The sequence below is a fragment of the Euprymna scolopes genome, chromosome 18 (genome assembly GCF_053919585.1).
Source record: "Euprymna scolopes isolate OS-2025 chromosome 18, ASM5391958v1, whole genome shotgun sequence".
In the NCBI taxonomy this organism is placed as follows: Eukaryota; Metazoa; Mollusca; class Cephalopoda; order Sepiida; family Sepiolidae; genus Euprymna; species Euprymna scolopes.
This window is the reverse complement of record NC_136499.1, coordinates 5,308,986-5,322,348: the sequence shown is the minus strand read 5'-3', so window position 1 is coordinate 5,322,348 and position 13,363 is coordinate 5,308,986. Positions and strand designations below refer to the sequence as shown.

The 13,363-nt window shown below is 36.4% G+C and overlaps 1 protein-coding gene across 1 annotated transcript; it reads right to left on the bottom strand.

The window, feature by feature from the left end:
• Positions 1-10,053: 10,053 nt before the first annotated feature.
• Positions 10,054-10,386, bottom strand: LOC145297929 (uncharacterized). The gene has a single exon (XM_080144269.1). The coding sequence runs from the start codon at positions 10,384-10,386 to the stop codon at positions 10,054-10,056; it is 333 nt and encodes a 110-aa protein (XP_080000395.1).
• Positions 10,387-13,363: the final 2,977 nt, after the last annotated feature.

Here is a 13,363-nt window from a genome sequence, read left to right as displayed (position 1 = left end):
GGACATTTTCATCTGCTTTGTATCTGGCAATCTTGTGAAGTGGACCTTTATGCCATACCCTATCAAGGGAAGATTTGAATATGTCAAGAGCTATTGCTCTAGAAACAAAGCCCTAATTCACTAATTCTGTGTGATATTGCAGTTAGCACATCAACTGTAGATCTAGCAGAACGGAAATCATATTACATGTCACTGAGTTAGTTGGTTAACCACTTCTCTATTTATCACATATTCCAGCAACTTAATCATGACTACGGCTATGACAACAGAATATCCTTTTCATTGTTTTGACTCTCGAGTATATATCCGACACAGTTAGACATAGTTAATCAACCTAGAATCACACCACACTATATAAAAGCATATAAGATATCACCAGATACACACTCGAAGGTCAAAACAATGAAAAGAATATGCTGTTGTCCTAGATCTACTCATGACACACAGGAGACTGAATTTTTTCTTGCGTTCTTCTTTGACTGTGACCTTTAAACATTTCCCAATTTTCTTAGTTTGTAATACGTAAATTTGCAATCGCATGTCAATCGGGTTGTAAGTTTTAAATTTTGCTTTCGCTGAGCTGTCACGCTTAAGTTTGAAATTTCATTTCATCAGCCTGTCACGCTTAAATCTGAAATCAGTTTATAACGCTTAGGTTTAAAAACGCGTTTTCGCCGATAAACACACAGATTGAATGGACGTATCTTTAAAATATTTGTTCTTGTTGTTCTTGTAATCATGACGACCCGGATGTGCCATTTTTTGCTGCTTCAAAACTGTCTGGCATGAAATGTCGATGAAAAGAGTGACACGCGGAATGTTATGCAGGGGGAAGAAGGGGAGGGTAATCGTAAATTAGTCAAAGGTTTAAAAAAGACAAAAAAAAATTTAAGTTTCTAATAATGCGTAGATCCTTGATTGGTCACACTTAAACGTCTCCTTCTATGTTGCTTGGAAATTTATCTTTAAAGTCGATGGGAAATACTTGTTTCCCGCCGTACGAAAATGTGACACAAATTAAAATTCATACTAAAAACGGATGTTTACTCACTTTTATTTCAGTATAATTTATATATATATATATATATATATATATATATATATATATATATATATATATATATATATATATACACTATTTACTCAAAGGAAATCTACATCCAAGAAGTAACCTCATTTTCATATTAAATTCAAGAAAATCTATTTTAATAGTTAGCTCCCTGTTATTAATTGTTTGTTTCAATATAATTTTTTCATTGTTTTATTCAGAAATACTAGTTAGATTTTACTTGTTTAATTTGGTCTTAATTTTATTCATATTTACTTTAACTAACTTTTATCTTTTTTAAAAGTAAGTTTATCTATTTAAGCTATAATACTTATTTCCCGTTGAATTTTTATGGACGAAAATGGATGTGTTTTATACTCCCATAAATCCAATATATGGTCAAATTTCAACTGGTTTGACTCTCCTAAAACAAGTTGTGTAAAAGCCAAACCAGCGACCTTTAAGAAAGATAACTTTTGAAAAATTGTTTAGGCACCTACGTAGGTCTTTTCCAGTCTGGCAACCTGGGGCAGTAAGCAATAAACTAACCACATCCCAAAGAGGGGAGGCAAAATCTGGGAGAGCAGAATCCCTAGACGAATACCTCTTCCCGACATGTACAAGGTCACCAAAGTGGCCCAGTTCCAGTCGGACTGATTATCGAGAATGGGCCCTCGACTGGTATTTACTAGTCCGAAGTATCTAAGCAATCGATTCATTTCTTGTAAATAAGTTCTTTTACAATTTAATGTAAAAGTTTAGGTTGTCGGTATAAGCCGTTATAAGCTCCTTGTCTTCGGGAACTCGGGTTCTTCATCGTTTGTGAATACAATCACTCAGACGCCGATGTTTAGTTTTTATGAGAAGTTTCTTGATACAGACAACTTGAAACATGCATAACTGAGGTATGGATCTCTGGGTGTTATCAAGTATCACCTGCCCACTCGCAGAAACGGCGATACACAGTTTATTTCTTTGCACATCTTTTAATTCTGCGCAACTATGTAAAAGTGCGCTATGAGCGCGTATGACAATATCAGCAGAAACGAAGGATGGGTGACAAGCGATTGTAGTAGCATCAGGAGCAGCGTTTGAACGCGTATGCAAATTGGCAATTGTGCTCGGGCTTGCGTCTGAAGAAAAAAAGACACTATATGGTGGGAGAGAAAAAAAGTCGCCGCCGAAGAAAACCGACGTGTAAAGTGAAGGCGGGAATGGGACGGCTGTGGCCAGCATGAGGTTGGAAGGAAGAGAAATGCGAATCAGGTTAGATGGTGTGTGGAGGTGTATGCTGAGCAAAAAAAAAACGTAATTTTTTGTAGATTTGACCCCTATTATGACCCTTAAAATTTATTGTTTTTGGCTCAAATCAAGTTTATTACGTTTGATCCATGTCCAAGGAACCTATATCTAAAATTTCAAGTGTTAAGACCCAAAATTGTCGGAGGAGTATGGTAGAGTTCTCAAAGGTCAAATCGTTGAACTTTGACCCCTTAACAGCACAATTTCTGGCCGAAAATGGATCACACAGATTTTTCCAAATCTCAGTACCCTATATATCAAATTTCGAGTCTGTAGACTAAAAATTGACAGAGTTATTGCGTAGGGAAATGTACACAGACACACAGACAGACACGTTCACTTTTATATATATATATATATATATATATATATATATATATATATATATATATATATATATATATATATATATTAAATATAACGCAAAGTATCTCCGTTGCATTTAAAAATGTTTGCTTTAATGAAAAAAATGCTGCTTTAATATATATATATATATATACATATATATATATATATATATATATATATATATATATATATATATATATATATATATATATATATATATTAAAGCAGCATTTTTTTCATTAAAGCAAACATTTTTAAATGCAACGGAGATACTTTGCGTTATATTTTTTCGATTGTTCGTATAATCTTTTTATATCAAAGTCGAAAATATTAATGAAGGTTCCATAATTGTTACTGTCACGAGCGCTTTCGATTCGCCCACGAATCATCTTCATTAATATTTTCGATTTAGATATAAAAATGATTATACGGAAAATCAACAAAGCATCATAAAGCAAAGTATCTGTTGCATTTAATAATGTTTCTTTATATATATATATATATATATATATATATATATATATATATATATATATCCATTGTTTCTTAGCGATCCCTATTTTTATACTATTAATGTTAGATATAAGCAGGGCAATGCCGAAAGGCGTGTTAGTCGACGATTATTATGATCATTATTTATATTTGTAAAAATAGAATGTCAGAAAATATGTTATCATAGCGAAATACATATTTACAGATAAAATTATTTATGTTAAAATGTTTTAATAAAAACGAATGTTAGTTTTCATAACTAGCACAAACAAAAATGTTTACTTGGTGTAAGAGAATGTTAGAACATAAACAAAATAACAACTAAATAGCTTTATAATACACATATCAATTAGTCAAGCGTTGGTAGTCAGGGGAAGAAAGACAGTATGTGAACAGTAATGGCTACGAGTAGAGAAAAATGTTGATAGTTAAAGTCTATGACAAACGTTCCAGCTTTCCAATAGGGAAAACATCCGGAATGAAACTTCTAAAAAATACCACCAAGAGTTGTACGAATCTTCATTTACAACTTTTCCGAGGATCCGTTTAATCAAGACCAACCAAAAATAAACCAGGTATGTTATCCCATTGGCCGATGTAAACTTTAAGTAACTGTTATTTGTGTCTTTTTAATATTATAATTGTTATATGTCCTGTTTAGACAACCATTACACGATCAATAGACACATTCATGTATAGACAATCAAATATATCAACGCGTAAATACACGTCAATAAATGCACATCATATATATAAACCCTTATGCTATACAATGTTATATTACTTATATATTGTCTTTTCATTCTTTTTACTTTCCTATTCATGTATGCTTATTCTTTTTTGTAGATATATTTCAATGTTTTAGTCTGGTATATTACTTTTTCTATATTTCTTAATATATACTTCTTTTTGCTAATCTAAATGTTCTTAAGCCAGCTTTTATTATTTTTTTTGTATTATGCTGGCCTTTATCGTCTTCTGATGAGAAGCATTTAGTCACGAAATGTCATGGATTAAGGAGAAAGAGATGAGAGAAAAATAAAGAGACTGATCGAAAGAGGTATAAAGATAGAAAATTTGATTAAAAAAATATGTAATACAGAATATTTTGTCGCAGCCTACATCGAATATCCCTGCTGGTATCTAAATAAAAGAATAACTTTTTTTTTTTTTTTTTTTTTTTGCCTTTTTCCTGTTATTTTGAATTGTTGTGGTGTCCACCTACGGATTATAACGAACTCTTCTACTTACTATGAAGACTTGAAGAATATTCCTTACGGTGTTATGTATAACCTGTATGCACATTTGCCAGTCGTGTTAAGGAGAAGTTCGGGTGATCAAAAGATCAAAGAACAATAAGTCAAACCCAGGAAAGGTGACTTATAATAGTGTTACGAAGCTGTATCTAGGCAAACAAAAAGGACACAATGGAAATCCCGGGATTTAAAACGACCTATATCCATGGCATCAATCGGCCTGGAAAGCTAACCGATATTAAATGGGTTAGACTAAAACCAGCAGAAAAGTGCAATAAACAAATGCTAGCGGAAATAAGGTTAACAGGTCAAGCAACAGGAACTATGACACAGAGAATTACAAATAATAAACAGTCTGGCGAGAAAAAGGTCAACAAGTCAAAGTGAGATAAATAAAGAGAGCAGACAGACAAAGTGCGATATAGGTTGACACAGAGTTCTGTGACTCACCCTCTTCCACTAAACTCCACCGCCGTTATTGTTGAAATGTAAATAGTAAATAAACCAAATCTGTGTTATAAACAAAAGTGTCTCGTATTCATTTTAAAACGAAATAACTCCATTTATACAACCTAGACGATCATAAGCTATTCATAATACGTAACAGTCGGACTGACGTATAACCATTCTCCTTGTTTCTGGTATTTGTCTTTCTTTTTCTGGATTGTTTTGCTTCCAGTAATTACTGAGTTGTGGCTTTCTTCCGGACCCTTGCCGGTTCACAGCACACATATATACGTTAACAGTTCAAATTAGTTTCAATAATTCTTTCAGCGAATTTCGTAATTTTAATTTTCCTCCCAATTTCATCTGGCGTCACTAGGGTCTAATTAGCGATTCAGGTTATTGCTTACATGAGAAGCAATTGAAAACCTATACAAGATCAAACACAACTTTTCTCGAGTTTAACTTTAATGGTCGTATTAATTTGGTTTTAGCATTTAACAAAGTGCGTATGAGCATGTGGGAGAATATCAGTAAGATAGCTGACTTGCGAGGATACTAGCAGTGTAATGTTATGACCCTTTTAGGCTGTGATCATAGCGTAGTATCTGTGTTAACTGTGGCAAGCAGGGCAAAGGGTCAAAAAATTATTATTATTATCATTATCATTATCATTATTATTATTATTATTATTATTATTATTATTATTATTATTATTATTAATTGATTTGAGCGACGGATGGTCGCTGGATCAGTCATTATGGTTAGAAGAATAAACAATTAACTTGGGGAAGAGATAATTGACGTGTGAATCGGAAAAGTAATGTGAAAATAGAGAATAGATTTAAACATTATTTTTGGGTTTGGATAAACAAATAACTAGATTGAGGAAATTAGGTTGGTCTGAGACACGTAATGATGTGACGTAAATAAACACGTGATGTAATTAGTTTTGGAGAGATTCTAGGAGTCGTTAGCTGGACACCGAAGAGGGCAGTCGACCAAGGACGCTGTAAGCGGCATCACTTCGGACAGCCAAGATGTAAGAACGTGTAATTTCTGAAAATGCTGGCTAGATCATGAGAATAAATGTTCAGAATTAATTCAGGTATGTGTTATTTACATCGGTTCAAAGAACTTTTTGTCTACAACTGTTTCGATACGTCCACGACAATCGGTTCCTGTTAGAACTGTTTCATAAATGTTAAAATATAGACGATCACAAGCAGGCATGTATTCACATACAGTATGACACGTTTTATAATATATCTCGATATACAACAGCAGCAGTAGCCGAAAAAAAATGCCCATATGCACATTAGGAAGTATGCAAGAGCTTGCGTGAGAAGAAAATAAAGAAGGACACCACGTGGTCGGGAGAATAAAAAGTGCGGTTAAAAGGTGGACGTGTAAAGTCGAAGAAATAGTTTTTTTACGACCGGCGTGTAGTGGAACAGGAAAAAAAAACGTGTGCCAAGTTAGTGTCGAGACGAGGAGGAAGAAAAACGGTAATAAACGACTTCTGTTAAAAAGAAAAAAAGCACAGTCGGATTTATTTTGTTTTCTTTTCGACAGTGCCCGGGCAGCGTGGGGTTTAAAAGAGGTATGAACTGTAACGAGCACAGTTTGAGCGTAATGGTCACGTTACAGACTTTGTACTATTTTCAACAACAAAATAAACCTTATAACATACCGGTGCGGGTGTTTATACGTGGATTTTTTATCGCTTTGTCTGACGCCAGCGTTTCTCTTCTCCACTTTTCATGAGTGACTGTTGATCCTCTGTTTAACCAAGACGAATAAGATTCTTTTCATGAAAAAATTAACACAAAGAGACGTTCGCTGGAATTTTTGGATTTTTTATCGAAGTTTAATTTGGAAAGAATGAACTCTGTTTTTCCACTCGAAAACGTGACGTCATTCGTCATTTGTTTTATCTGCAGTATTTGACCTCTGACCAACATTACGTCACTTATGTTTTATTCAACCCTGGAAACGTTTCTGCTTTGCAGATCTGGATTATAATGAACTAAGTGTTACCTTTGTCAAAATTCTTACGTCATCAAGATAGGGCCCCCTGAAATTTAACACCTTTGCAATAATATCGTTCAATTTGCGATCTCTGCGAGCATTCATAAACAACAAAAAATTTAAAATTAGATGAGAAGAATATAGGTCAGTCGTAAGACTACATATTTCCACCTAACAACGTAAGGATTGGCAAAGTCTTTTCATTTTTTGTGTCATTTTGTTTACTTACTTTTATTCATGCCAGACACAGAATACTGTCACTGAGATGTAGTAAGCTTGTGTAATTAGGTGCCAGATTAATGGTATTGCGAATTACTTAGGACCTCTATCATGTCATGGCTGACGGGACAAGAGCACGCTACCCTCGTGAATAAATAAAAGGTTCCGGTCTAAATTCCGTCCAAATTCCCGAGTTCGACAAGATACACTTGAAGAAGGTCGGAGGTTACATCGACCGAAACGTTGTGAAAATAAGTGTTATCAGACACAAAAGGAAACCTCTAAGAAACTCACCACAGTTTGTATACTATATATGATTGGCTTGTCTGAAAAACTTCAACAAATATGTAATCCATATGACATCAGGACAGTATTCAGGAGTGATTCAACTCTATGGAAACAAGCCCCCTACAGAAAAAAAATCATGACTAAGAACTGTGTATATGAAATCCCATGTAAATGTGGGAAACTATACAAATTGTCGATGCAATTTGATTTTTGTTTTTCATTTCTAAATACATTTAGATAAATTTTATCACGAATTTTGATAAGGAAATAAGTCTGACTTTGTTTCAATGGCAAAAATCACATTTCACATGTTAGTACAGCAACAATTTTGGGGAGTAAAGATGATATATCACCTCTTTAAAATGGATAAATTTGATATAAACCTGTAATTTTATTTAGCTTATATATATATATATATATATATATATATATATATATATATATATATATATATATATATATATATATATATATATATAGTTGCTGGCCGCGCGGCTTTGCCCAGTCATACAATACGCTTAAACATGATATTTTCATTTATGCAGATTGCGTATGTATTATTCTAGAATCAATCCTCTATTGAATATCATATATTACAAAGAATAATTTTCCAGGTTGACTAATTCGCAAAATAATTAAATATATATATATATATATATATATATATATATATATATATATATATATATATATAAATATATATATATAATGATAATGTAGTTCATCAAATTCCGTCTATATTTGTATACAATATCACGTCAGCTGATATTTAGGCTTGACGATCCTTAAAATAGTCTCAACTGTTTAGAAACCTATTATGAAGATACTCGCAAGAATCATGTTTAAGTGTATTGTACGACCGGGCAACGGCGAGCGGCGAACTAGTATACTATATAATGGAGAATTATGCAATACTAACCATGTTATGCATATGTCCTAAAAATGCTACCTTTGTACGATTGAAAAACTCAGGAAGTATATATGATTTCATATACCGATACAGACATATGAAGTAGATGATAATATATCATGATAAAATAGATCTAACTTATTAAATTATTAATGCATGTGAAGATGCACATACAATGTGAAGAAGAAAGCAACAAAGAAATAGAAGCAAGAAACGGAGGCGACAAAGAAGCCGAAGATACCGCAATGGCCGCAGCCACAGCAACAGCCGAAGCAGCAGCAGCAGCAGCAGATGTAGAAGAAGAAAAGAAGAAGCCAAACACATAAAAATATGCACAGTGTTCCAAGCGCTTGAAACCAACCTTATTTCAGACATCTCCTTTTATAAGTTTTAAGAATTTACTTTTTCTTTAGTGATGAATCCGTAGCTGTAAGGTGTATAGATTGGCGCATAGCTTCCCAATGGTTTCATTGAAAATGGTTTTAAGACTTTTTCGGAAATTGAACACTGCATGTCAAGTTTATGTACTACATTCAAGATACGAATACGAAAAACTTGTAAAATATAATGTGGGTTTCTTTGATAAAAAGGAAACAGCATGATTGTTAACTGACAAACAAAGCCGCGTATAACAAAAAACACGTTGGCCTGTTTGTCTTTAGAGTAAATATCAGAAGTGTCCACAAACCGCGATTAGTGGAGGGGGGTAGATATCTTTTTGATTTTTATAAATTTCTTTCTTTATAAAATAAAAGCGGAGAAGAAGGTGACAAAAAAGCAGAAACAGAAAAAACAAAAGTCAAAGAAACAGCAGCAGGAGAAGCAGCAGCAGAGGCAGCAGCAGCAGCAGCAGAAGAAGAAGAAGAAGAAGAAGAAGAAGAAGAAGAAGAAGAAGAAGAAGAAGAAGAAGACATAAACACATAATCAGAAAACGGCGGGTGTGACAGCGGCGGCGGTGGCGTCATCGTTATCGTCGTCATGTTGGTGGTCGCTGGCGGCCGTGGTGATGTCAACCGCAATTTTGACAATTGGCCGCCTTGATGGTGCGCGGCGTAGTTTATCTAAACGTGCCATTCTTTTTTTTTTTTATCACCCATGTCTTCTTTCTTCGGCTGTCAATTAACTCTACTGGGAGACATGTTGTGTAGGTACTCGAACCACTCGCTCCGCTTCTAGACGAAATAAGTTGTTGGGACAGGTAGTAATACATTCACTACGTGTGCGGCAGACACTCTTCTGAATGAAAGAAAATGAGAATATATTTTTGTTGAAATAAAAATAACTCGCGGGTTGTTCATAATTCAAAATGGCGGTGGTGACCTCACACTTATGTAAAAACTCTTTCTGAATTGTCTTTGATGCACATTTTCCCCACCTTTTGACGTGCACACATACACACACACACACACACACACACACATACACACACACATAAATATATGTTACTATTGTTGGCATCCGTCAGTCTAGAAGACTATAGGATTACGCCTATAGAGGTGATTGAACACCGTCTTCTGTTGTTGAATATGCCTATTTTCGTTCTACATTGTCCGTTGCCGTTGTTGCAGGTGTAAGTAGGTGCATCTTATTGATCGTGTGTTTAATTTTCTTAACTGGCTTTACTGAATAGTCTCTTGGTCTCCGCTCGTTCTGCGATAGACCTTTTACTAGTGGTCAGGCCTTTGGTTACCGTTTATCTCCAGACGTTGCAAACTTTAGCTTTGTGCTTCCATGGTCAATATCACATGCTTCAAGTCGCGTTTGCACACTTCGACATAGCGGAGGTAAGGACGACCAATTTTTCTTTTGTCAATAGTGAGTTCACCGTAGATAATGTCTTTTGGGATTCTCCTATTGTCCATGCGGTGCACATGGCCTATCCAACGTATGCGTCTTTGGCGAAAGACACTAGACGTGGAGAGAATACCAGCCTTTGCGAACACCGCATTTTTTGTAACTTTGTCCATCCAAGAAATTCCAAGAATTCTCCGTAGACTACGTATGTGAAATGTGTTCAGTTTCAGTTCTTGGTGGTTTAGGTTGTCCATGCTTCGATGCCATACAGAAGGGTGCTAATGACACAGGCCCTTTCCCCACACCCAAATTGTCAATTTTCCGATGCGCTTGTTGAGTTCTACATGAAGAGATAGATTGTCTGAGACTGTAGACCCGAGTTATTGGAATTGATGAACTACGTCAAGGCACTGCTCATTTATAGTAATGATACGAGATGCTGGGTTTTCTTCAGGCTGATGGTAAGGCTGAATTCTTTGCAAGCATTGGAAAACCTATCCATGTGTCTTTGAAATCCTTTTTCAGTCTCAGATATTAGTGCCGCATTATCAGCAAACAGTAGGTCCATGATGGTAACTTGTTGGACTTAGGTATTGGGATGAAGACGGTTGATGTTGAAGAGGTGGACATCCGATCTGGAGCGAAGGTAAACGTCTTCTGACGAATTGAAAGCATGTCTAAGGAGAAGGTCAAAGAAAATGTCAAATAGCGTAGGGGCAAACACACATCCCTGTTTTATACTGCTTTTTACACCAAACCCAGCAAAGGTGTCTGCGTCGAATTGCACGAATGAAATGGCTCTATGGGGTTCAGGAGTTTGGAAGGGCAGCCAATGAGAGGCAGCATCTTGAATAGCCCATCTGTACTGACTAGGTCGAATGCTTTAGTAAAGTCAATGAAGTCAAGGTACAATGGCCTGTTTTGTTCTATGCGCTTCTCCTGTAGTTGGTGTAGTGAGAAGATCATCTCAATGATGGAATGTTGGGAACGAAAGTCACACTGTGATTCAGAGTATATATTCACTCAGCAAGAACTTGCAGTCTCGTCAGAAGGATGCTGGCAAACAATTTGCCAACGATGCTCAGTAGTAAGATAGCCTTATAATTATTGCAGTCGCTGCGATCGCCTTTATTCTTGCATAGGGTGACTATGTTTACGTTTCTCATGTCCTGGGGAACAGAGCCTTTTTCCCAACATCGTAGAAAGAGTTGGTATAAGGACTTGCCACTCTTGATCACTTCGCATGAGATGGAACCATACCTGGAGACTTCCTCGATGGAATCAATTGTCATGGAGACATTATCGATGGTGGGTGATATGTCCAGCTCAGGTTATTATGAATAGAGTGGAGACGAAACCGGACATATTCTTTCTATGCGAAACTGGAATAGGGCCGACCACTTCCCTAGATGAGTTCATGATTAACGGATACTCTAACTTAACAGCTAAATCTGATCCCCAAGATCGCCATGGGCATGGAATATGTGCCTACATTCAAGATGGCTTCCCGTGTGGCAGGGATATCACTAGAGAAGATCCTAATTTACCCTATATGTGCTTCCGGGTTGCACTTGCTTACACCATTGCATTAATATTTGCCCTCTATCGACCCCATAACAGCGGAGTTACTATCTTTAAGAGTATATCTGAGAAAATAGACCACATCCTGTCTACACATCCCTCGGCTAACATCCACATCTGTGGTGACTTCAACGTCCATAACGTGGAATGGCTGACCCATTCAAATAAGACGGACGATGAGGGGAGGTTTTGTCATGATTTTGCCATTGCTTATGACCTCACTCAGATTGTTCGCGAACCCACCCGTGTGCCCGCTACTACTGGTCAATATGCAAGCCTCCTAGACCTTTTTCTCTCAACTTCCCCTGAGCTATGTTCATGTTCCGTTCATTCTCCTCTAAGATCCTCCGACCACTCCGTCGTATCAGTTAAGATAAAAATGAAATGTAATAAGTCCCCAGACGTACCCCTCCACCGTACTGTATACCGATAGTCTATGGCTGACTGGGATGGTTTCCGTGCATTCATATCTGATCTACCTCTGCATTCCATGTCTAAAAAGGATGTGTCCTCTATACTATCAGACCTGACCAAATGGTTAATTGTAGGCATAGACCGATTCATACTATCCAAAAAAATCCCAACAAAAACCTAACAGCCAGCCATGGTTCCCCCCAGAATGTGCTGCTGCTATCGCGCACAGAAATCACTTTTTCCATAACTACCAACGTAATAGATGCACTGAGACTAAAGCTGCTTTCAGGAACGCCAGCAACCACTGTAAAAGAGTAATAAAAAATGCAAGAGAGCTATATGCCCAGTCTGTTAAATCCAAAGTAGCTGATCCGCGGCTTGGTTTCCACCAGTTTTGGCAAATAACAAATAGGATCCTGAACAGAAGTGTGCGTTCTATCCCAACCATTATAAATGGACCAGAGGTCATCTCGTCAGCATCAGACAATGCCAAACTATTTGCAAAGAACTTTGCAGCTAATTCTACCCTATGCGACGAAGGCCATCAACTTCCCATATTTCCTCCTATAACACAGAACACGCTAGTTAATATACAAATATCTGTGCATGAGGTCGCCAAGCTAATCAAGAACTTTGATTCCAGTGAAGCAACTGGCCCTGACGGCATCCCAATTATAGTGTTAAAAAAGCTTCAACCAGAACTTGCCCCCATACTTATGAAACTGTTTAAACGTTGCCTTAAGGAGAAGTGCTTTCCGACTCCCTGAAAAACCTCATCAGTATGCCCTGTATGTAAGAATTCAGGTGATAAGTCATCTCCCTCTCAATACAAACCAATAAGTCTCCTGTGTGTTATGAGTAAGTTTCTGGAATCCATATTAAATAGAGAAATAGTCAACCACCTCAACAGAAATAACCTTCTTAGTGACACACAATATGGTTTCCGTTCTGCAAGATCTACCGCAGATGTGCTAACGGTTATATCTCACAGGATTAGTGAATCTCTTGACAAAGGCTTCCTTTCTAGGGCAATTGCTCTTGACATATCAAAGGCCTTCGACAAGGTATGGCATAAAGGCCTACTTCACAAGATTTCCAGCTATGGTATAACCGGAAATGTTTTCTCAATCATTAAATCATTTCTCTCCGATAGGCTCATAAGTGTAGTGGTCGATGGACAAAAATCAGAGGCCTGCAGTATTAATGCTGGAGTCCCTCAAAGGTAAATCCTGGGCC